General features: G+C 37.0%; 1 protein-coding gene across 2 annotated transcripts in view; it reads left to right on the forward strand.

Moving 5' to 3' along the window:
* The window catches only part of PDS5A (PDS5, regulator of cohesion maintenance, homolog A (S. cerevisiae)), an 84,521-nt gene that overhangs the window by 25,730 nt on the left and 34,297 nt on the right, over nucleotides 1-24,494 (forward strand). For both annotated transcript variants that reach the window (XM_009869558.1, XM_009869559.1), the window contains exons 2-10: nucleotides 8,851-9,054; nucleotides 9,436-9,522; nucleotides 10,299-10,396; nucleotides 10,888-11,014; nucleotides 15,245-15,325; nucleotides 16,802-16,942; nucleotides 18,063-18,178; nucleotides 18,962-19,056; nucleotides 19,926-20,071. In XM_009869558.1, coding sequence (XP_009867860.1) covers nucleotides 8,851-9,054; nucleotides 9,436-9,522; nucleotides 10,299-10,396; nucleotides 10,888-11,014; nucleotides 15,245-15,325; nucleotides 16,802-16,942; nucleotides 18,063-18,178; nucleotides 18,962-19,056; nucleotides 19,926-20,071 — 1,095 coding nt within the window. The remainder of the gene's footprint in view (nucleotides 1-8,850; nucleotides 9,055-9,435; nucleotides 9,523-10,298; nucleotides 10,397-10,887; nucleotides 11,015-15,244; nucleotides 15,326-16,801; nucleotides 16,943-18,062; nucleotides 18,179-18,961; nucleotides 19,057-19,925; nucleotides 20,072-24,494) is intronic.

Consider the following 24,494-nt stretch of genomic DNA (forward strand, 5'->3'; position numbering starts at 1 on the left):
AGTTCTGTTGATGTCAACATGTTGGATGTGTTGGCAGAATTTTCTTTCTTGTTAGGTTAACATTTGCTGATTTCTGACCAGTTGCTATCCTCCTTGTTGGATGTTAGTTTATGTGGGGCTTTGGGGGGTCCTCATCCATGTGGTTTGAATATCTTTTATTTTTGTTCTCATCCTCACAGTGATTTCCTTTCTTTTCCCCATGTTTGTTTGATGATTCCAGATGATATCTGAGGGAGGTCAAGACTTCTCATCTTAAATCTGTACCATGTATTTTTTTCCTAGATACTCATGCCTGGATTTTGCTATGTTTTACAAATAAGTCTTAGTGAAAGAATGTAATTTGTTGTTAATAGCTAATGGCAAGAGTCACATGTAATATTGTTTTAACCATGTGAGGGAAAAAAAGTAAAAACACAAAACGGCAGCATTTGGATGTCCTTTGATTTCAGCTTTCTCTTGGCATCTCTCCATGAGCCGTCCAAGCTCTTGAAGAGTCAGCTGGCCTCACATCAACTTGGGAAAGTCATATTTCCAAATATCTTTTGTATTTAATCTTGATGCTGAAGTTAATTTCTAATATTATTCCTATAACAATAAATGGCATGAAAGCCTCTTAGTTGTTCAGTTTCTTCTTTTGATGATTGCAAGGTGATTTTTTACATACCCAGTATCTTTCCCTGTTATGTTTTCAAATCGAGGGTAGTTAAATGTTACTTCATTGGAATACTATGAATAAGCTGCTGTAAGGACAGTAAAGCAAGCTGCGCACACCTTCCCCTTCCTGGGACTAGCTTGGAGGTTTGTGTTTATCCTGCCAACTGCAGCAAGGCCTTCCTAGATCTGCCTGCTTCTTCCTCTCTGCAAGCAGTGTTCTTAGTCCTTTTTCTGTACAGATCACCCTCTTCTTTCTTTGTATTTATAGAGCTCTCCTCTCTGTTGTGGAGGAGTCATCAGCACGTTTCAGCAGTAGCTGAGCCAATCCAACAAACCTAAATCCAGGTGATCGATAAACACAAACTGACGCATCTGAACAGCAAAATTTCGTGTTTCTCGTCTGAGGCGTAGGTCTTGCACAAGAACCACATGCAGCTGAGTCGCAGAAGGGCAAGCTGCCGTGCTGATGATACTGCCTTGGAAAACAGGCTGTGTGTAAACCGCGTGCGAGGTGTGGGCAGGCTGCGAACAACACTTTGGCAACCTCTGGTGCACGTTTCAAGGCAGTCGAAAGACTGACGGTCTCAGAAGCAGCTGCAGGTAGAGTTCGTCTCGCCTCATTTCAGGCAGATGCCGAGCTACTTTCATGGTCAGCATGGAGAATTCCAGAGCAAAACTGAGCTGGTATCGGTAGATGTCATCATAGACATCCGTGCTTGAATTTGGTCACTGTCAAGTGCATTTCCCTCCAATCAGTGAAAGGGTAGCCCAGAGTCATTGGCTTGAACACCTACCTGAAAGCTTTAAACTCTTTAATTTGCAGTATGTTCGTAATGTGCAAAGAGTGATTTAGCAAGCAATCTTAATTTAACTGTTGTTCTCGCTAGTTTGAATCAAAGTGATTGCATTTCTGTACCATTTCCAATGATCTAATCTGGGCATTTCACTTGCATGTTTGCATAACATGGGAGAGTAAAATCTTAGCCTGATAATTAGAATTTCAAGGTACTATGGTAAAAATGACAGTAATGAAAATTTCTAGAATAGTATTAACACTTTCGTTTTTGCAAGGCAATTAAGAGTACCAATATGCAATAAACCAAAAGAAACAGTGAATTTAATCGTAAATGTGAATAGCTGTGTTTTGTTTACATTTGCTGGCAATTAGTGTTTAAATTGAGTGCTTAATTGTTTGGAAAAGAATGGATGATGTTACATTAATCTGTTTAAATAATGCTATTCTGTCTCCTGCTTTTTTGCACAGAGAACAGTAACAATTTTCTGTCATGGAAGCTACCAAGTCTGTAAGGTTTTATATAAATGAATATTAGTGCTCTAGCTAGGGTTAGTTCAACTGTGCAGCAAGACTTGGATTAGACAATAGTACCGTGATTTTAAAAAAGTAGTGAGTTCCTGTTATGGTTTAATCACTTTTTCCTGGAATAAAAACTGGCTAACATGATGATAATTAAAATAGAACTCTGAAATAACTACTTCATTCTGCTAAAGAAATATTTCTGTAACGGTTGAATCAAATTTTGGGAAATTGAATATCCTTTTAGACCTAAAATGAAAACCTTAATACAAAGAAAAACTGGAGTGGGGTTTTGTTTGTTTTGGACCTTATTTTGTAATTAGAACAAGGGTAGTTATGGTGAATCAGATGGCATCGTGCATGTAATTTTCATCAGTAAAGTCTCTCTGATATGAATATCTTTACTAAAGATGATTTTCTCAACATGCAGATTCTTGTAAAAAAAATTGTACTAAACTCTGGCAGTAGTTATTCATGTCTCCTCCCTGCAATTGTGTTTTTTCTTCCCTCTGGTTCAATGAAATATTAACCACAGCCTTGAATTTTGGGGAGCTTACTTGCTTTGTCATATTCCCTCATTGTCGCATTTATGCGTATCACTAGTTACATAAGTGGTTTTCAGTTTGGGTTTAAAAATAATTTAAAACCTTAAATTGTTTGGACCCGTAGTCTTTTTGTGTATGTAGAATTTGTTTCAGGGTTTTGGTTTCATTAGCAGATTCCTTTAGTAGATCAGTTTCTGGCTGTTACAATTAATGCTGCAGTGATATGGCTAAAAAATAATTAACTATTAAAATCTTTGTAACATGTAGCTTCATAAGATGTTATCAATATTTATTAGGCGTTGTGCAACTTTCATACGCTTTATTTATTTATTTATTCCTTCATCCATTTATCTATTTATTTATTTATTTTCAGATGCCTCTGAGAAAGCCCATCATTTGTAAGGAGAAATGTAATGGAGTTACAAGAAATGTACAAAGAGTCATAACTATGACTACAATATAATTTGATTTTGGGGGATTGCTGGATAAGCGTGCTTAACTTCGTGCGTTAGTTTGTCTATTCATTCTTGACTAACACCGGTCCCAGCTGATTAGCCCTAACCTCTTTGTCAGACCTTTACACAGAAAATAACTTGCAGTATGTTGTCATTTTGTTTCTTTGTATTGTGGACATATTTGTGAACTACAGTCCTAGACCAAGACTTTGCATTATATGTGGTATAAACAGCAGGGAGGAAGGGAAGATAGTTTCCATTGTAGAGGAAACAAGACAGCGGCTTGCTGAGGAGAGAAAGACCGGAATATCCTGGGAAATCATGGAACTGTTTTTGATCAGTGTGTTGTACTCAGATACACAGTTCTATTAGAAATAAATGATTTCACAGAATCACAGAATGGTTGGGGTTGGAAGGGACCTCAAAAGATCATCTAGTCCAACCCCCTGCCAGAGCAGGATCACCTAGAATAGGTAGAATATAGAATATATAGAAAACATATTTCATCAAACATAGAATATTATAGGATGGTTTGAGTTGGAAGGGACCTTAAAGATCATCTAGTTCCAACCCCTCTGGACAGAGAGGGATGCTTCCCACTAGACCAGGTTGCTCAGAGCCCCAGCCAACCTGGCCTTGAACTCTTCCAGGGAGGGGGCAGCCACAGCTTCCTTGGGCAACCTGTGCCAGTGTCTGACCACCCTCACAGAATTTCTTCCTCATCTCATCTAAATCTACTCTGAAACTATTACCCCCTTGTCTTGCCACTACACTCCCTGATTAAGAGGCCCACCACTTCTTTCCTGTAGGCCCCTTTAAGTACTGGCAGGCTGCTATAAGGACTCCTGGGAGCCTTCTCTTCTCCAGGCTGAACAGCCTCAGCTCTCTCAGCTTGTCCTCAGAGGGAGAGGTGCTTTAGCCCCCTGATCATTTTTGTGGCTCTCCTCGGGCCTTGCTCTTAACAGATTCCTGCCCTTTTTATGTTGGGGGCCCCAGAGCTGAATGCAGCACTGCAGGTGGCTTCTCATGAAAGCAGAGTAGAGGGGAGAATCAGCTCCCTTCACCTACTGGCCACACTTCTTTTGATGCAGCCCAGGATGCGATTCAGTTTGTGGGCTGCAAGCATATGGTGCTGGGTTGTTTCCAACTTTTCATCCACCAACACCCCCAAGTCCTTCTCTGCAGGGCTGCTCTCAATCTGCTCATGGCCCAGCCTGTATTTGTGCTTGGGATTGCCTTGATCCGCATGCAGGACCTTGCACTGGGCCTTGTTGAGATTCATGAGGTTTGCATGGGCCTGCCTGTCAAGGTCCCTCAGGATGACATCCCTTCCCTCCAACGTGTCAACTGTACCACACAGCTTGGTGTTGTCAGCAGATTTCTGAGGGTTCACTTGATCCCGCTGCCTCTATCACCAACAAGGTGTTAAACAGCATCTTGTACTTCCAAAGATTTGTGTTAAAGGACAAGAGTACCAGTCCTGGAACTGGTGAAATTTTGAGTGAATTTTTGGAGCCTGGTGAAATTTTGTGTGAATTTTTGGCTTTCTAGAAAGTGTGAAGAGCCAACCATAGATTGTATTTAATGTCTGGACTTTTTTTTTTTTTAATTCTACTTAAACAGTCTCATACGTAGATTAGCCAGCAATTGTTGTGCAATACTGTGATAATCCCAGGCTGCAGGATATTAGATGTAGTTAATTGCACACATTCGAGAAATTTATAGAATTATTTTGTTGAACTACGAACACAGAGACCAACAAATCTATGGATTATACTTAAATGCAAGTCTTTATGAATACCCTTTTCCCCAAATCTTTTATGAGAGTCCTACCACTATCAAGAATTTACATCCTCCTTTTAAGCATGGTATAGCCCTGTGTAGTTTGTTTATATATTACTTTTGTTATTTGCATTTTACTATATATTTTATGTAGTCTATACATGTAATTTGTGTTGCTTTAGTGTCTGGGATCCTAGATAAAGACCAAGAGAGTGTTCTGTTCCTTTTTTGCGCATGCCATGAAGAGAACGTCATGCACCAAAAACTTTTCAATAAAACAAACAACAGCACACAAATACAAGCAGATATGGGTCTATAAAGAAACAATGGAGGAAACATAGATCAGGACATTAAATAACAGTTGCAGCTTGCCAATGGTCCAGTTACTGCCCACCTGTTGTTTTATAATAGAAAAGAAATATCAAGGGGTGCTTTGCAAGGAAATAGAATGAGGTTTTATGGATGTTTGTTAGCAGTTCCTTCTGAATACAAGAGCAACATAGGAAAATCCTTAAGGCTGGTGTGTTTTGAAAAGGGCAAACGTGCCAAAGACTAGTTTCATTGCTTTAATCCCAGAATATCCTAATATTTTGTTACTGCCTGGGAAAGTTGTGAGAGTTTTCACAGCACCATGCTGCCTCACCTTGTCTGTTTTTGACATATCGGAGAAGGGATATATGCAAGATTTACGCAAGTTGTCATAGGACTATGAGAACCTGAAAAGATATCAGAATGTAGGAGGGTATCCATGTTATGAAACTTACGACACCCATAGGGAAAAAGGAGATGGGGCTTATGGGATTCCTCTTATAGGTTGTCTATAAATTTAGTAAAACAGCTGGAAGCAACTTCAGTGTGAACAAGTTTATGTGGTCCAGATACAGTTTATCATCAGTTTCCACGGTAGGATCCACAGATCGTTCAGTCCTTTCTACCATGTTCATAAAGCCTTCAGCAATAGTTACTTAAGTCCCATGCTGCATGTCAAGGCCTTTATTCCTTGTCCAGCCCCCAGCAGAGAGGGTGTGGTGGTTTGTGTTCTGTTTGTTTTGCATCACCTTGGGTTGTGCTGGGGGCAGGGCTGGTTGGGTGGGTTAGTTTTAGTTTTGTTTCCCTAAACTTTGCTTATTGAAAAGGTAGTTTTTGAAGACTACTATTTAGGTTTTTTTTAATTCTGATACCTAGGTGTTCTGGTTTGAGCTAAACAGAACCAATTCTCTCCAGTGATTTTTACTTCTCAGCTCAATGTCTTCTAAGAGGCTGCACTTTCTGAAGTTAGCAGCGTGTTTTTGCAGACAGTGTCAGCTACTGAGAGTGATAACGCCTGATGTTTGTAGTTACTGCCTAGGATTGGTGTGTGCAAAGGCTACTGCTCATACTTGCTCCTATAGTGGCCAAGGTCACTGCTGGATGCTGTGTGCCACGATGGGCGTGCCAGGAAGTAAAAGGGGTCACAAGGAAATAAAAGGTTGCACCTGTGGTGAATAACAGACAAGACAAGTGACCAGCAAGAGTATTCCATTTTGTATATGTCATATTCAGTATAAAACTGAGGGATCACAAGGGTTTAGGTCTCTTTTTTATTTTTATTTTTTCTTTTCCCTGCAATGGTCAGCATGTCAGCATCCAAGGAGGACTCCCTCCAGTCTTCGGCCTTTGATCCCGATCTTGAACTCCCAAATCCAGTTCCCCTCTGCTGCTGAGCCTGGGGCTTCCCCAATTCTGCCTGCTCTGCAGCATCAGTGGGGATTGTTATTGGGGGGCAGTTGGGTTCAATATCAGTTTTGTATATATTTGTATATAGTTTATTATTTTATTATTTCCTTGTTAGTACTACTGTTGATTTGTTAAAGCTGTTTTAGTTTTTTTTTTTTCCTCAAATCTGTCTCTGCCTTACTCCCTTTCTCTTCACCTTTTGGGAGGGACAGGCCTTAAGACGGCATCTGTCAGCGTTCAAGGTCTGGCCCAGCCCTAACCCTCAACAGAACGACAGGAGATCTGTGACACTGTAACAGACAGAACTATGTTGTCAGTAGAAGGATGGTTTTGTCCTGTCATCTAGTTCTTGAAAATATAGTTTAAGAATATTTTTAGGGAAACAGGCCAATGCAAGTAGAATTTGGATTTTTATGCGCTGTGACTCTAACGTGCTCTTTATTGTGGTTTGTTGTTGTTATTTTTGAGTTTTTTCCCTTCCTCTGTTTCTTTGCTGATATTTGGTTTTGCTGTAAAATGTTTCATGAGGAGAAATTAAGGAGGAGTTCTAAGTAATGTGCTGTTGGAGAGGTTGCTGTTAAACATTTATTTTAATTTATAACATCTACTGAATTTAAAACTGGGTTCCAAAACTCAAGGAGGAGATAAAGCTGAAATACATTGTTTTTGTGTTGTAAGCAGGGGCATGCTTAATGACTGATGAGCAACCTTAGTATCATTTGAATTATACAATAAAAGATGTGCTTATTAGCTACGAAAGCTCAATCTCTTGTGTTTTACTGTTAATATTCTAGAGGCAAATCAGAGTAATCAAGATTTATCATTCTCTATTTTCTTATATCTCTTCAACGTGTTGTGCACTGCATATCCTGTGTGTGTAATAGGTACACTAAATCCTACTGGTGTGCAGTATGCCTGTCCTTCTTAATTTTAACTCTAAGCATACTCAGATGACATGGAGGAATAGCACACAACGACCAGTTTGACTAAGGTCATACAAAACACCTGTGACACATCCCCTCGTTCTGTGCTGACATAGAATCATAGAATGTTCAGGGTCGGAAGGGACCTTTAAAGATCATCTGCTGCAACTCCCTGGCAGAGCAGGATCCCCGAGGGCAGCCACACAGGAACGCATCCAGGCGGGTTTTGAAAGTCTCCTTCTCTAGGAGACTCCACAACCTCCCTGGGCAGCCTGTTCCAGTGCTCTGTCACCCTCACAGGGAAAAAGTTTCTCCTCATGTTGAGGTGGAAGTTCCTATGTTCTAACTTAAACCCATTATTTCCTGTTCTATTACTGGGCACCACTGAGAAGAGATTTTCTCCTTCCCCTTGACACCCACCCCTCAGATATTTACGCACATTAGTAAGATCCCCTCTCAGCCTTCTCTTTCCAAGACTAAACAGCCCCAGTTCTCTCAGTCTCTCTTCATAGGAGAGATGTTCAAGTCCTTTAATCATCCTCGTAGCTCTCCGCTGGACTCTCTCCAGTAGGTCCCTGTCTCTCTTGAATTGGGGAGCCCAAAACTGGACACAACTGGACGTCCTAGAAGTCATCCTGATCCTTTAACAAAACCTATTCCAAAAGTTAAACCTGCAACTTTTTTTTTTTTTATTCTCACTTTCAGTTTTGTCAAATCATCACGTTAAGAGGTTTCAGTTAGCAACAGGGTTTGTTTAATAATTAAAAATAAACTACTTTGGAGGCATTTCACAGGAATTAGTAGTTCTTAGCTGCACTAGAAGAAACGGAATACTTTTTTTCATTATATAGATAAGACTATAGATGCAGTTTGGAGTATACTTGACACGAGGGATTAAATTCTTACCTGGCATCTAGTTCATTTAAACCAGATAAAAGGATTGTGGATATGTAAAGTAGTTCTCGAGCTCTGTGCCTTCATTCAGGCAGAGCGTAAAGACTGTCCTCTCAGGCTCCTATCAAGTCTCAACATAGCTCTTAAAGCAACTGGGTTATACCGTGGCCGACACACAGCCAGATGGCTGCAGCCCCTCGTACTGTCTGTGCTGCAGCAAGTCCTCGCTTTGAAGTGCTCTGGAATTGCTTTGATGAAGAAATGCTTCCATCTCTAACTTAGTCAGCGTGCAGCAGTTTCTGTGCTGCACCTCAGGTTATGATTGGCAAAATAACCGGAGCTGCAAAGTGTTTTTCAGTGGCTTAATTTAGAATACCAAGCTCAGTAAGCCTTTAAGTATCAGATTAATACTTCTTCTGATGTTTGTCCTAACAAAAATTGTAGCACTGTGGTTATGCAGTGGAACATGTATTGATAGCACAGCATCTTTTAGAAAGTATTGTTTAGTAATTAGAAATAAGAGCAGAAAGCACTCAAATGTTTGGGTTCTTTTCTGTGTTTTTCAGATGGTGGTAAAAACCTTCATGGATATGGACCAGGACTCAGAGGATGAGAAGCAGCAGTATCTCCCATTAGCCTTGCACCTTGCATCTGAATTCTTCCTCAGGAATCCCAATAAAGACGTGCGCCTCCTTGTAGCATGTTGCTTGGCTGATATCTTTCGTATCTATGCTCCTGAAGCTCCATATACTTCACATGACAAACTTAAGGTATAAAAACTTTATAAAATAAAAGTTTTCTTCCTACCTCATTGTCATACTGAGAAAAAACAAAACCAAACCACCTCCACCCTTTTCCCCAAAATTAAACCCAAAAAAAGCCAACAAACTGAATCTGATTTTTTTTTACCCATATTTACACTGATGTTCAGTTTTTATTAAAAGATATTGCTTTAGTCCGGTGAGGCAGTGCAGAACTTTAAGGGCCAGAGATGTGTAAAGGAATGCTAGTTTACTAGTATCTGTTGGTGATAGCTTTCTGTCAGTGCCCTAATGTTCTCATATCATGAGTTTGCAGATGTGGGTAGATGTCACTACTAAAGGGTTTGCTGCTGAATCAAGCTTCTGAACACTTTTTTTTTTTTTTGACAGGACATATTCTTGTTTATTACAAGACAATTAAAAGGCTTGGAGGACACGAAGAGCCCTCAATTTAACAGATACTTTTACTTGTTAGAGGTAACACAACAATTGTAACTTTCAGTAGATGGTATTTGCTCTGTAAGCCTAATAAATGTAATCAGTCTTTCTCCAGATGTGCCAGTAGGCCTGGGAAATTTCTTCTATTTTGTAAATCACTCTGGACTCATTAATTGCTGCATTCAGTACTTTTAATTCTGTTTGCATTTAATGAATTCATGCAGCCTGTAGCTGAGGACATGTTAAAACAATTGCTATTTATTAACATTTAGCCTTTATCTTGTAATTCTATACATTCTTTTTCATATCATGCACCCTTAAGATTATATTACCTCATCAAGAGAAAATTTCAAATGCTAATTAAAATGCAAATCTGCTTGTATTGGTGATGGGAGTAGGAATATAAGATTTTAGTTTAAAAACACTAAAAAACCCCTACTCTTGACAAGAAGTGTGGGGATTTTATTAGTGTGCGTTTAGAAATGGTGTCTTGTTTGTAAATCTTTTAATGGTGCTTAAAACTGTATTGATTCATAGCATGAAGAAAAAAGTCTGGAAACGTGGACTTCTGTCAATCTGCTTTTCTACATAAGAAATCAGATTATTCTATATTTAGATTTTTCTGGATATATACTGCAAAGCCCCTTTTTGTTAAGAGGCCTTTATATGCAAAGCAAATATCCAGTCTCTTTCCCCAAAGGGTTTAAAATCTATTGTATAATATTTTCCTTAAATAAAAAAAATGTGACTAGCATGATTATGTTTGTGTTTTAGTGTGAAGTTGTAATATCCTCCATGTCCTATTTTTGTTTTAGAATTTAGCTTGGGTTAAATCTTACAACATCTGCTTCGAGTTGGAAGATTGCAATGAAATTTTTATTCAGCTTTTTAGGACTCTTTTTTCAGTTATCAAGTAAGTTCAATTGCTTCGGATATATTAAACTGTCAAAATACGGGGGTCGTCTAAATCCTTGCATAGGCTACAAATAAATATGTCTGAATAGCACAAGTCTCCAAACAAGGAGATACAAGAAAAGCAAATGAGTGTGGAATTACTGACGGTATGGAGGGGATATGTGTCTAAAAGTAGATGTGTGTTAAAATCTCTTGTCCATGTTAGGACTCTATACTTAATTCTGACTCATTTATCTGCATTTGTATTTCCATGATTGTTACTTTCTTCTTTTTTTGTTTTGTTTCACTTCTTAAAGTAACCTAGGGTGTGGTAGGTTTTTGAAGTTTTCTGTAGGACAGGAAAGGCATGTAAAACAGTTTTAAGGTTTGCCATGTGGAGAGTTTAAGGGAGGGCTGGCTGGACAGTGTTACACATTGTTTCTTAACAGTACTGTTAATATTTGTCAGGGACTGAACATTTAATATTGATAATAATCTTTATCATCTTAGTAATAGCCACAACCAGAAGGTACAAATGCACATGCTGGATTTGATGAGTTCTATCATCATGGAAGGCGATGGAGTAACTCAGGAGCTGCTGGACTCGATTTTGATTAACCTCATTCCTGCACACAAGGTCTGTAAAGTAAAACATTAGAGTAGTATACCACTGTAAAAGCACTTTTTATTACCTTTTCCTTGTTGTTTATATCTCCATGCACTTTAGCTGTTATGACTGCCTTCTACTCCGGCCCCTCCCTCAGCCTTGTAACTGTGGATTGAGAATTTCCTTTGGGAATTATTTGGTGCTGTTCATTAGCTGTGTCTAGATTGTTTGGTGTCAAGAGATTCAGCCTACTTGCCACCTCAGGAACTCTGTACCGAAACAGAAATAAAGTATTTCCAAGCAAATCTAATATGTAATAGGAAAACATTGTAACTTAAGTGTTGTGGATAGCTGTGTTTTCTTTTTTTTATAATTGAAAATATGTGTAGTTTTTTGGGGGTTGTTTTGTTTTAAATAAGAAGGGAAAAAAAAAAAAAAGACTTGCCCAAGACTTCTGTGGTTACTTGCCACTCAGACTCCCCTCCACCCCCCTAGTCGCTCTCTCTCCCTCTCCCCTTCCGCTCCCAGTGTCTTTCCCCCTAAAACTTTTCTTTTAATAAAACCAAATAATTACCTCTCTGTAATACCTTTTGTATTTCTCTTTGTTGCTGTTGGTTGTTTGCTTTTAGTGTTCCATATTATTTTATGAGCTCTGTATCTTTCTGCCCTTTGCAGAGTTCAGCACCCCTTTAACTCACATATTACATGTGAGTACTTTAACTCACATGTCACATGTGGCCCCACATGTTCTTCCTGGAGGAGTCTTGCATGAGCCCCTCCTAGCAGATTGCTGCTGTCATGCAGCTGTTATCTTAGGTTTTTCAGAGACTTTCCCCATTGTGGTCAGCTTCATTAACTGATGCTATCCTTCTGGTTTCATTGTGTGATTTCTGGTCTGGTCGGTGGGTCTGCAGGCAAGTTTTTGAAGTACCTGTACTGTATTGGCTAAATAAAGTTGAGAGGAGAATGAATGCAACTCCCTTAGCTGTGAAATTGGGGGAGGTGAGATGCAGGCTTGTGTTGCCTTACATTGAGGAAGAAAATTCCCGTGCTAAAACACTTTTGCTTCTTACTGAAAACTATATGGAGAACAGTAAGTTTCAATTATGAGCTACAGTAAATGAACACTCCTCTGATTTCCAAGTGTGTATTTCTGTTTGTTCATTTGTTAATTTAAATTAATGGCAAAATTTAAGGTAGCTCCATCCATGACTACGTAATTAAAGTTAAATGAGCACATAGAAGCAGGCATTATTCCAGGTGTACAGCACAGGGAGTTAACTAATCTGTGGCCATTTTCATTTACCTGTGAAATCTCAGCATTGAGTGTCTGAAATTATCTGTCATCTGAGGTCAATTTACATTCCTTCTGTCACAACTATGAGATGGGAATATCATTCTGTCAGCTTGTTTTTATTGATAGCAGTGCAATACAATATCTCACTAAAACTGCCAGCAGGAAAGAAGGCCTCTTGTAACAGTAGAAAAAGAATCATCTTGAAAATACACTCTTCTTAAGTTGCTTTTAATCAATTATAGGCAGTACAGATCAGGAGTGGAAATGGAGGAGTGGCGATACGTATGTCAGGTGCTGGGTGATGCTCTTAGCCGTGGGGAACATTGCTCTGAGGGTGCAAAGACCTTGGCGATCCTTGTACAGCTCAACAGGCTGTTGTGTCTGTTTGGTGGGGGCAAAGTAAAAGTGGGTATGATCTTTCAGCATTAATGTTGTTAGCTTAGTCGTATAAGTTTGCCTAAGAAGGAAAGTTCTCAACCAGGGTTCTAAGAAAGAGGGAGGTAAACTTGGTATAAATATTAGGTTATACTGCATATTTAGTGTCTCTTAGAGGGCTAGCAGCCAGTCCTTACTGGCTCTTAGCCATCATGACTGAGCAAATAATAAGCTGTAGTCAGTGCCCACTATCATACTTTGGTTAGTGTTTTGGTCTGCTTTGACTTGTTTGTTTCCTGTAAAAATAGAACTTTAAACTAATGCTTTACCATGGTAGTTCAAAAAAAACCCCAAACCACTCCCAAAGTTCTTTTGTTTTCTCTACCTAGCAGAGTTTGACTGCAGTAATTATGTTCTCATTTCATGAACAGGTCTTTTAGGAAATTCTGTGACTATATTAATTGTTTATCTTTATGTATGTAAATCAGAAGCACCGCAGCTTGAAAAGCATGCTTTATTTTCTTGTAGAGAACATATAGCAGTACTTTTTTGTCAATGCAGACCGACTGAATACTTGTCATTCTCTGCTATGACATAATAAAAGTATTAACGTGGCCAGACTGTTAAGCTTAATGGAAGTTCATCTTTGTAAAAGACCTGGAATATGTGTTTTGGATAATGTATTCTATTCTTTTGGAGTTTTTTTTGGAGTGGTTTTGGTTTTTGTTGTTTTGTTTTTTGGGTTTTTTTCTGTTTTGTGGTGGACTTTTCGTTGTTTTTTTGTTTTAAGCTCTCTTACATTGTGTAAGGTAATACTGCAATAAAAAAGGTAAATATACCAGTACCTAGACATGAAGTAGAGTCTTCCTCAGCATCTAAATTGTATTCATTTGTACCTCCATTATGAGTAAAGTGGCTTTACTGTACGCTCTTCTCTCTGTATGCACTAATGTGGCTCTCCTGTAGTAAGTCCAGGCTTTCAGTAGCACCATAGTTTGTCACATTTTGTTCAGACCACCTATGGCCACCTGTAGTTCCTTTTATTAGCTGTAAAGCCAGTGCTATTTAGTGGGTGTTTTTGTTCACGCTCTTAATATCAAGGTTATTCCTTAAAAATATGTATTTTTGTGTGTTTAAAATTGGTATTTGCTTCTGCATCCTCTTACAGTGTGGCCAGTCCAGACCCTCAAGGGTTTTTCTTTCCCATCGTATTGATTATTTATTTGTTTATTAATTGTTGTTTATCAATATATAGTTATTTTCTAGGCTGTTTTGTGATTGAGTTGTTGGTGTTTTTTTTTGTTTTTTGTGTTGTGTAGGGGTGAGCCTGTTTAGAGAAAAAAATAACACAATTTTATTGCAAGAAATCCTTGAAACTGTATTGAACATCCAAGTGAAATATATTTTCTGTGTGAGGTTGGCAGTCCTTTAGTTTAATACAGACACACCTGCCAACAAGATTTTAATCATAGTCTGGGTTGGGGAGAAACTGTTTCATTTTGAATTTGAGAGAAGTTTATACATACCTGTCTGTCTTCTCTAATTAGCCATCACTTTAGTGCTGTGGTGACCGAGCAGATACTTGTTTGAGCCTTTGGCCATTTGTTTCTCTTTACTATCAGTTGATGAACTGTCTTTTCACTTTGTCATCTCATTAGCTGTAAGAGCACGAGGGAGTCATTCTCAGTGTAGACTTTCCAAGAATCAGTCATCCTTAGGTTTTATCTGTATTTTGTCTGCAGTCATTTGTAGTTTTCAGGGCAATCAGCTAATGCACCTTCCTTTCTTTCCCCCTGCCCCCTGCCTCTTTTTCATTTACTTTTTCCCCCTCTTCCCTTCCAAGCTGCATTAATCCCTAGATGAGATGAGATACTGCATATTGGATTTTGTGCAGATTCGGACAGTCACATTTTTCAGATGTGCAGTTACATTCCTTATCTTGCTCAAGAGTAATAAAAACAATGTTGAGATTTGTCATGCTGCAATCAAATGTTTGCTTGGAAAGTTTGCCTGAGCGTAGGTGTTTTCTGTGGGCTATCTGAGGACATACAGTCCTGTCCATGGAGAAGTCAGTGCACGGTTTTACCCTCTAGACAAGGCTGAACTTTACTGCAGGGTGTACCTTTAATGAATATATGAGGGGGAGACAAAACCACATTCCAACAGTAAGTCAGAGTACTTCATTTTTCAGTGGCAAAATTCGATGCGTGTTAATTATCAGAGTATGGAGGTGTGGTAATGTTTCTTCGATTTTTTTCTTTTTTTTTTTTTAAATGTGATTGCATGTGAAAACTTTTTGTAGATATGAATGCAGTGCTGAAAGTAACAACTGGAGTGATAAAGTCTTAGTAAAATGTGCAGGAAGCGATGGGTTTGGGTGTGAAAAATGGGTTCAGTGTGTGAAAAATTAGCTTTAAGATTTGTCTAAGTCTGTAGTGGAATTAATATAACTGACCTTTAATAGCTTAAAAAACAAATAAATTGATGGTAAAACATACTCTCTGATCTCATTGTCTTAAGGTTGAGAGAGAAAAAATAATCTAAAATTGTTTGTCTCTTAAAAATTTTATTTTTGTTTTTAATTTCAGAACCTTAATAAACAAGCATTTGATCTTGCAAAAGTCTTGTTGAAAAGGACCGTACAGACCATTGAACCATGTATTGCCAATGTATGTAAATTAGTTAATTCATGTTACCTACAATTAACAAGTGTTCTTGTTACTGTATTGATTTGTTGAGGATTTATTTGTTTGTTTAAAAATAATGATCATAAAAGTTACATTTTGTAATGCAGCTACAGAAATACCATTTTCCAAATGAGGTACTGTTAGTTTAGTTGTTAAAGAAGTATGTAAGGTGTTTCAAGTAACTGAAGAGGAAATTTAATTTTTACCCGAGTCTAACGTTAAGCCTAAACCTAGGCTGTGAAAACAGCTGACCACCAAAAAATCCTGTTGCAACAAAAGGAATTGTTACTATTTCATGTGTCCAGCAATGAGACAGCCTCATTTCATACCAAGGTTTAGGATGAAGCATTTCAAACTACCAGCTCTTCACTAGACTTTTCTTTTTTTCCATCCTAAGCTTATTTTAGTCATAAAGACTGAAATACTGAGTTCTTTACAAGGCTTCCTTCTACTGTAATTCCTTTGTTGACTGTCAGTATTTTATGTTCTACCTACTGAAATAGCTGCTACGATTTTGTGAGGAGCATAACCTGGTCTATTCTGTTGCCTTGCCTATAGAGTTCTTCAAAGTCAGAGTATTTTAAAAAAGGAATTAGACAAATTTATAGAAGATTAATCAATAAGTATATAAAAGTTCAAGGAGGCTCCCTGATAAGTACCACTTTCTAATTCCCCGCTTCCTTTCAGCTTTTGTAATTAGTCATAGCTGGAAGCAGGATAGTGCATAGAGTGACCTTTGAGTTGATTTAATATTATTCTTCTTACTTTCTTATTCAAGTGTGTAATAGCTTTGTAGCATTTGCACTGCTCAAATAATATTAATATTAACCCATAGTATCTAATAGAAAGTATATCAAGCATATTAAAATTTAACAAATCCAAAAGAAATCATTCCTGGTTTAGGCTGCTTCAGGTATTTTTTCTGTTAGGTCACTAATAACCTTTCTATGTTATCGTCAAATATCACAGAACATATCATAAAGTCATCTGACATTCTTTAAAATTAGCAGTAGATTAGAAGTAGAAGATTAGAAGTAGAGAAGCTTCTTTTTCAATATTTGGTGATCTTCAGCTTGGATTGGTTTTAAATGATAAATTAAAAATAAGATACTGAATTTTTTTCTCAACTTCCACTGGTTAAACATGCATTTTAAACTAACAGTTCTTCTTTACCTGTTAATTTTGCTGGGGAGATGGTTACTGATGTTTTAAATGATGAAATTATCCTGAATTAACTGATCCTGATGGAATTAATAAAACTGAAACGTGGAGGATGTTTGTTTGTTATTTACCTGAGGCAAAACTGTAAGGTGAAATGCTCTGATGTAATAAAAAAAAGTGCATTTAGTACCTTCCAATAGAATTAAATTAATAATGATACTATGTTAAAATAATTTTTCAAAATAGCATTTGCATTAATGAAGGAAAATCTACTAAAGAATATTGTTTGTTTTCTAGTTTTTTAACCAGGTTCTGGTACTAGGAAAGTCTTCAGTAAGTGACTTATCAGAACATGTGTTTGACTTGATACAAGAGCTTTTTGCAATAGATCCTCACTTACTGCTGTCTGTCATGCCACAGCTTGAATTCAAGCTGAAGGTAGGTTACCACGTACCTTTGGAAAATAATAAAATTTGTGTGTATATTAGGAGTGCAGAGTTGTAGATTTAATAGTTGTTGTGCTGGAGGGAAAAATTTTTCATCTTTTTCACTTTAAATTAAAAACAAATGTAATAGTAAAGGAAGGGCACTGGAAAGTTGTATACAATTTTGTGCTTTTTGTTTGCAAACATGTATTATGCACACAAAATATGTAACTGTTACAACGATAAATTTATTCGATCTAGTGCAAAAGTTGCATGTACTTAATCTTTGATTTTCACCTGAAACTTAAAAAGCAACTAGGCTGTGTGGTTGGCTTCTCATGAAATGCAAGTGTCAGCTTCAATATTGATTTGCAGAACTTCCTTTTCTGGAATAATGTTTTAATAGTAGAGTATTTCCAGATGTTTTCTCAGATTTGTCATAATCATCTAGTAGGTCAGCTGACTTCTTTTGAATCTTTGGAAATAGTTAATTTATCTTGATTTGGTTTTTTATTTGTTCTTGGGATTTGTTTGTTTTGGTTTTAAATAACTAAAAACGTTATTTGTCTTTCTTAAGATTGTAGGTGGAAAAGAGAAATAGTTTTATGTATGTGCATTTACATACAGGATATGGTAGCAACAAACAAAAAATAGGTATTTGGTGAAATTACATATATCTTTTATTAGTGCACATCTGGTTATAACATCTCAGTTACTCTTTTCCACACACACAAATAGTCTTAAAACATGTTTAAAACCCAAAATAAGATTATTCATTGTTGAAATTGTTAGGGAGATATGTTAATGAAACTGCTGCATGGGCAGGTTTATTCTTGAAAGAGGAGGAGTTTTCAAAGCACAGCCATCCGTGCAGTGGCTGTAATATGTTAACTCAATAGATGTTTCACAGAATCACAGAGTGCTGGGAGTTGGAAGGGACCTCAAAAGATCATCTAGTCCAACTCCAGTTTGTATATTATTATTCCCATTCATCTAATAATCTAACCGGGAATTATTTCAAATTCACTTTTTAATTTGATTTATATAAGTAGAAGGAAAAGGAAGTCAGAAATTGTTAATTTAGATACTACAGATAATGATTTACAGTTCCTTTTTCATGTTTTGATTTTTAGAGCAATGATGGAGAAGAACGTTTGGCTGTTGTTCGACTTCTGGCTAAACTTTTTGGCTCCAAAGATTCTGATCTGGCCACACAAAATCGTCCTCTTTGGCAGTGCTTTCTTGGGCGGTAAGAGAAACAAGTAGAAATCTGATTTGTTTGATAGTATTGCACCTTTTCATTGTGTTTTAGAGGATGTAACCATTTGTATTTGAGCAAGTTCTTCTGTTAAATCTTTGAAGCAGAGAATTGTGTACAGTTATATTTTACAATGAAGAAGCCTGAAGGACTGCTGTGATATTGCTGTCAGTTGTGGGAATATAGGTTACATAGGCAACGTATTACACACGTAGCAGAAATTACACAATAGATATGCCAGCATTGCCTGAAATTTCATGCTGTTCAGCTATATCTGCAACTGTATCTTTTATTTGCACTTACCTTTTGAGTGAAGAGCTATTTCCTTTTTAAGTAAATATGGAAATTTATCGGATTTTTAAAAAGCGAACATTTTCAGATGGTACGTGTTATTTTTTTGTGTATATAATATATATTTTTAAGTGTATAATATATATTATATAATATATATACACACGCATACAATTGACAGTGTATGGAGAATTATATTAATAAGTCAATGGACAAGATCCTTTGGGTAAACATTTCATCTGCATGTAACGTATTTATCCATTAATTTTAGTCCTGAGTCGATTTCACAGCAAATAACATAAAAAATTTGCATGAGCTAAACTAGGGAGATACATTCAGAATATTCCTGTTGTTTTATTTTGCCATATAAAAGTGTTCTAATAGTTAATGGAACATACTATTAACACATGTTACTACATAGAGAATAATCTTGATTTGCAAGGCTAATTAAAAATTAACATTCATCATCTTCTATCCCTCTAGGTTCAATGATATCCATGTCCCTGTGAGATTAGAGAGTGTGAAATTTGCCAGTCATTGCTTAATGAACCATCCAGACTTAGCAAAAGACCTCACTGGTGAGATGCTCATACAGGAGTTGAGAATAATTTAAGAAATGTGCAAAGAAGACTGTAATTATTTCTGTACATAGCACTGTCGTTCCAAAATGTGTCATGTCCAGTGCTTGATGCTGGATGGAAGAGCTGACTACTGAGTCATTGCTTTCCGCTGAAGACAAGGGCCAGTTATTAGAAAAAGACCAGGGGGTGCCATTGCGTGGGACTTTGTCAGAGTGAGCCTTTAAGAAGCTTCCTGTTGCGGAATGAGTTTCCTAAAGTGATTTCAGATTCTAAGGAAACCTGGGCAAGGCAAAGCAAATATTGCTGCAACACGTTTTCTCAAAAGCAGTGGGTTTCCCGGTGCTCTCGCCACTGGGTTTAGAAAATGCTGTTTTGATGATCTAAACTATGAAGTTTCTTCATTCGCTTCAGCATAGTCATTTTAACTATGAACAAAATTTTAGGCTTAACTGAAAATACTGTTCTTTGTTAACCTACAGCAGTTATCAGTATTTTTCACTTACTGTTTACCTTCTGAGCAATCTGGGTGTGAGAGTTCCAGCTCTTTCTGTTTTGTCTCGCTCTCCGACTCCTCTTGAGTCTCAATATATTCTAATCAGATTTATTTCACTTCATTGCTTGTTGCAAATGAGGTTATTGTAAAAGCTATTCACTTATATTCTTCTGATATTTACAGCTATATAATTGGTTTATATTTAACATAGAAAATGCTGGAACAGATGTTTCCTCTAGGCAGTTATATGTTTAATAGATTATATGGTTGTGATATATGATGGACATGTAATTGTTTTAACATTATTAATAAATGGGAATATGTTGTATCTACATAAGAAAGCCAAACTTTTCATTGTTTCTAATCGTAACAGAGTATTTGAAGGTTAGATCACATGACCCAGAAGAAGCCATTCGACATGATGTTATTGTTACAATTATTACTGCGGGCAAGAGAGATCTTTCTTTAGTCAATGACCAGCTGCTTGGCTTTGTAAGGGAAAGAACGCTAGACAAACGGGTAAGTGTTAATATTTCTTTTTTTTCAGGAATATTTGCTTCTAATGTAATTTGCTAAAAGTAAACCTAAAAAAACAAAGCCACAGAAAGAGAGACTCTTAGAGATGACTATTAAATAGTCATCTCATTAAATCTCGTCATTTTCCCTGTGGGGGTAAAAATAATTTTCTTACTAGAATATCTTAATGTAGATTCCGCGTGAAGGAGGCACCAATCAAGCGTTGTCAAGAAAATAAGATCATTGACTTATGAGGAACACAGTCGTATTATAAGAACATAAGAATTGTCCTATGTGTTTAGGGCAAAGGTCCTAGTAACCCAGGATAATTCTCATAGTAGTCGGTTTTGACTTCAAGCAATTTGTGATTTTGAGGATTTCTTCAATCTTGCTTGATCACGTTCATCATAGCTTTCAATGGAACTTTATTCCATGAACTTAGCAAGTTCTTTCTTGAACTTATTTGTACTTTATAAGCATCCATGGCATCTGCAACAGTAAATTCAAGTTCAATGCACATGTAGGAAAAGGAACTTCACTTATTTGTTTTAAACATGCAGGATAATTTCACTGGGTATCTCATAGTTCTTGCATTGTGTAAAATAATAAATACTCTTTGACTCACTTACGATTAATAAATATGTATACCGTTTCTTTTCCAAACTAAAGAATCATCCAGTAAACTTGCACACAAATTCATTACTGCATACACCCAGTCGGTCTTGTCTGGTGGTTCCATGTCCTGTTGGAACACGAGTGACCAGACTTGGCCATGGCATTCAAGGTGTGCACTTACTTGTGTACGTACTTTATGATAATTTGTCTTCTTACTCTTTATCATTCTGTCTTTTAGACTATTTCTGAGCACTGAGCTCACAGTTGTGAAAGATATCCATGTTGAATTCAGTGTCTTTCCTGAATAATTTTAGATAATGCATTGCTTAATACTATACATGCAGAGTTAATGCAGGTGGAAAAACCTGGCCTTAATCAGAATTTCTTTCATTTCACACTGTAATGATTCAGTAGCAAGACATTTTCAATTCTTCATTATAATGTTAGATCTGATTACCCCAGTAATTTTATGCAGTGTTCTGTTCATTTTCCATTATTTGTTCATATATTAAGTCTCACAGATTCCCTTCTGACTCCACCAATAGGTTCCCTTTGTTCCATTCATTGTGAAAACCATTTTTTTCCACCCGTTGTTCCCTGTATTTTCATTAATAATTAAGTAACATCAAGATTTTTATTTTAAGATCCTCTAGTATGAGACTTTGAAAGGTTTTGTTTGATTCTAACACATTTTGCAGATACACTTGTGGGTCTGGTGAAATTTATTTTTTCTTAGACAAAAGTTCACATTATGTGAAGTGTAATGACTCTTCCTGTAACTTCATTTTTCAGCAGTGTGTGCTTTTTCTTGTTGTTACTGTTTTGTTTCAACCTGTTTGCCTATTCAAAATCAGATGTTCTGGTGAGTGGCACACTGTTCCTCTTGGGACCCTTTGTTTTCTTTCACATTTGCTGTGTTCGTTCTGTTGATTAATAGATTGCAATAACAGAATAACTAGCGTATCATTTCTAAATTCCTGTAGAAGTCATGGATGGGATACTACCTGGTCATAATGATTCTGTTACTGCTTGTTTTAGTAATTTGTTTTGAAATGTCCTCTAATGACACTTTAAGAAACCTCTTCAGACCTCTCTCCTGGAATAAATCTTGTCTTCCAGCTCTATGAAAGAGTCTGGAAGGCTTCCAGCTTCTGGAGGCTTTGATGAAGATGTTTAATTAATACACTTTTAATAATTTGATTCTGAAACTTCTGTCATGCTTCGTCAAGGATTTACCTTCAAATTGCCAAAGCTTGTACTCTTTCCTGTTCACGCTTTTTTGGATGTGGCTTTGGAGGATGATGTTTTAAGAGGAGACTTCGCTGTGCTGTGTAGCCATATTGTTCTTTTTGTTGTTCCTTTTTGATAGGGGGCATCCATTCTATAATCTGTGTTATTCTACCTAATTGCTTTACTACTTTTAAAATAGTTTTCTCTTTTTATGTTCCCCTTTTTAAATCAGAATGTTACCATAATGAATTAGGAGAAGAGGATGTTGTTTTTGCACAAAGAAAAATACTCATTTTTGAGTATGTTTACTGTTACAAAGCATCTCTGTGATGACTTGTACCTGCAGCTTCACCTTGCACATTTCTCAGGAGTGATTAAGACCTTTCAGCCATTAAGCAAAATGTCAAAAAAAGTTGTTTATGAGATCTAAAAAACTTTTAGTGCGACCACCAGTTCCTACTGGGTCTTCTACCTGGTCAGAATGGGGTGATTGTTACTGTGCCTATTCTTTAGCATATCACCAGCAGGAAGAGGCAGTCGGTTGTACAGCTGTAGGTGTGATGATAAATTGCAGTTCAAAGTTCAGTGCCTTTTCAGGCCCTCCTCGGTGAAGAGTAATTTTGCCTCTAGATGAGGTTTCTCTTATAAAAATCTCTGGAGAGAGCTTTAATGAAAATATATCCTGAGGAGAAATGAAAATTGAGGATGGACTAGAAATTAGTACAATAAATACTCAGTATTTGAAATAGAACTTAACACTACAGTGTGTCTTATCATTAACGTTATAAAGGGAATATGAAGGGCTTGTAAACTTTAAGCATTGTTTCTTCTTAAGATTTTTCTCAAGTTTGGAAGAGGGGCATTGATATGTCCATGTCTTCATATTTTCTATGTAAGATTTCTTTCAGTCTCAGACATGGTGCATTATAACTATTTTGATTCGTTTGCTTCATAGAACTCAGTTAGCTTCTGCTAACTGCATTTACTCCTTTTAGCCAGTTTTCTGCTGGTCATATCTACTGCAGACTCCTAAATGATAGTTCATCTATTTGACTTAATCTAATTCTTTTTAGGTCTGCAATCATCTATCAAATGAGTATGGATATAATTATAAAAATAACACTTGTCCAACAGGCTGAAGTAAAATGCTGACCGTTTAACCACACTAATATGTCAATTCAATTCTGACTCTTTTCTTTATTAAACAATGTGAAAATTTAAATCGTGCTGTTACACTGTTTATGTGATCTGTTTGATTGGGGTTTTTTTCTTCTCCCAACCATATTTTAACTGGCACAGTATTAGTAAAGATAGCCTGAAAGATAGTACCTCAGTTTTTATAAAACGTCCTTAGCTAACTTGATCTGTATGGGCATTTTCACAATACAGCTATTAAAAAGGCAAGAAAAGAAAAGCACAACAAAACAAACAAAACCCACCACCACCTGTAGACTTCAAGTCTGTTTTTAACGGTCCAGTTGGAAAAGTAATTCTGGGAGCAGATGCTTCCCAAAAACTGGAATCCAGTCTTTGGTAAGAATTTTCATCTGGAGCATGTCTCTAGGGTCTTAATCAGTTTCAGAAGATATTTAGATATTTTAATAATTGTTTTTTGTTTTTTTTTAAAAAAAGCTTCTAAAAATGATTCAAGTATTTTACGTTTATACTGGAGTAACTTTAAGAACCTAAAGTTAGAGTTTTGACAGCTGAACTGTGTTCCCATTTTTCCCAACAGCCTTTGTGGTCTAGAGACTTAATCCCTTCATGGGAACAGACTTTCACATCATCAGCTGGAAGTCAAAAGCTAGAGAATGAGGAGCCATAGGAACAGACTCCTATTTTGGGTTTCTCTTTATACAATTTTCTGCATGTGTTAGATTTAACTCCTCCTTCTCCATGTGTACTAAAAGCCATTGTGTGTTCTTACAGAAGAAAAAGAAAGATTTTAAGATGTTAATATTCTTAACTCTATGGAAGGAATAGGTTAGCTATTCTGAAAGACAAGGGATTGTCTTGAATTTTCAGTAACAGATTTTTGGCACTTTTTTTGGTGGTGTTTTGTTTTGTTTTGTTTTTAAACTCAGCCCAGCACTCTTCAGTGAAGGAGTTTAATTGTGCTGGTTAACTGAGGAAGCCAAGACTGTCAAATTCTGTTGTTGATCCAATGAGGGTGGTAGTTGTATTTCTGTGTATTGATCTGCTTCCTTTGAAGTTACTACTTTCCTCTTTGTTTTCATTTGCCTTCATGTTTTACTTTGAGCTATAATTCTTAGTAGCACCTGACTCTTCTTCCTGCATCTGCTGTTCAGTGACTTTCTTCTGTGGGGTCTCAAAGCATTCTCTAAGGGTTTCTGTCCAGTGCCTCCCCTCTTCTGGCCAAAACTGCCATTCTGCATGCTCCGACTTCTAATTTCTACAGCAATTTCAGTGATTGGAAATCTGTTGACAATCCAAACCTCCTTTCCTTAGAACCCTTTGCTAAGTACTCTTGCTTTCATTTTAGGCTTGAATTTTTTAGAATAATTTTCTGTAATCCTTCCCCATTGTCTTCTAACAATAGTTTTGCTGTCCTTCTTGTCTC

This window comes from Apaloderma vittatum, unplaced genomic scaffold (genome assembly GCF_000703405.1).
Source record: "Apaloderma vittatum isolate BGI_N311 unplaced genomic scaffold, ASM70340v1 scaffold10085, whole genome shotgun sequence".
NCBI lineage: Eukaryota > Metazoa > Chordata > Aves > Trogoniformes > Trogonidae > Apaloderma > Apaloderma vittatum.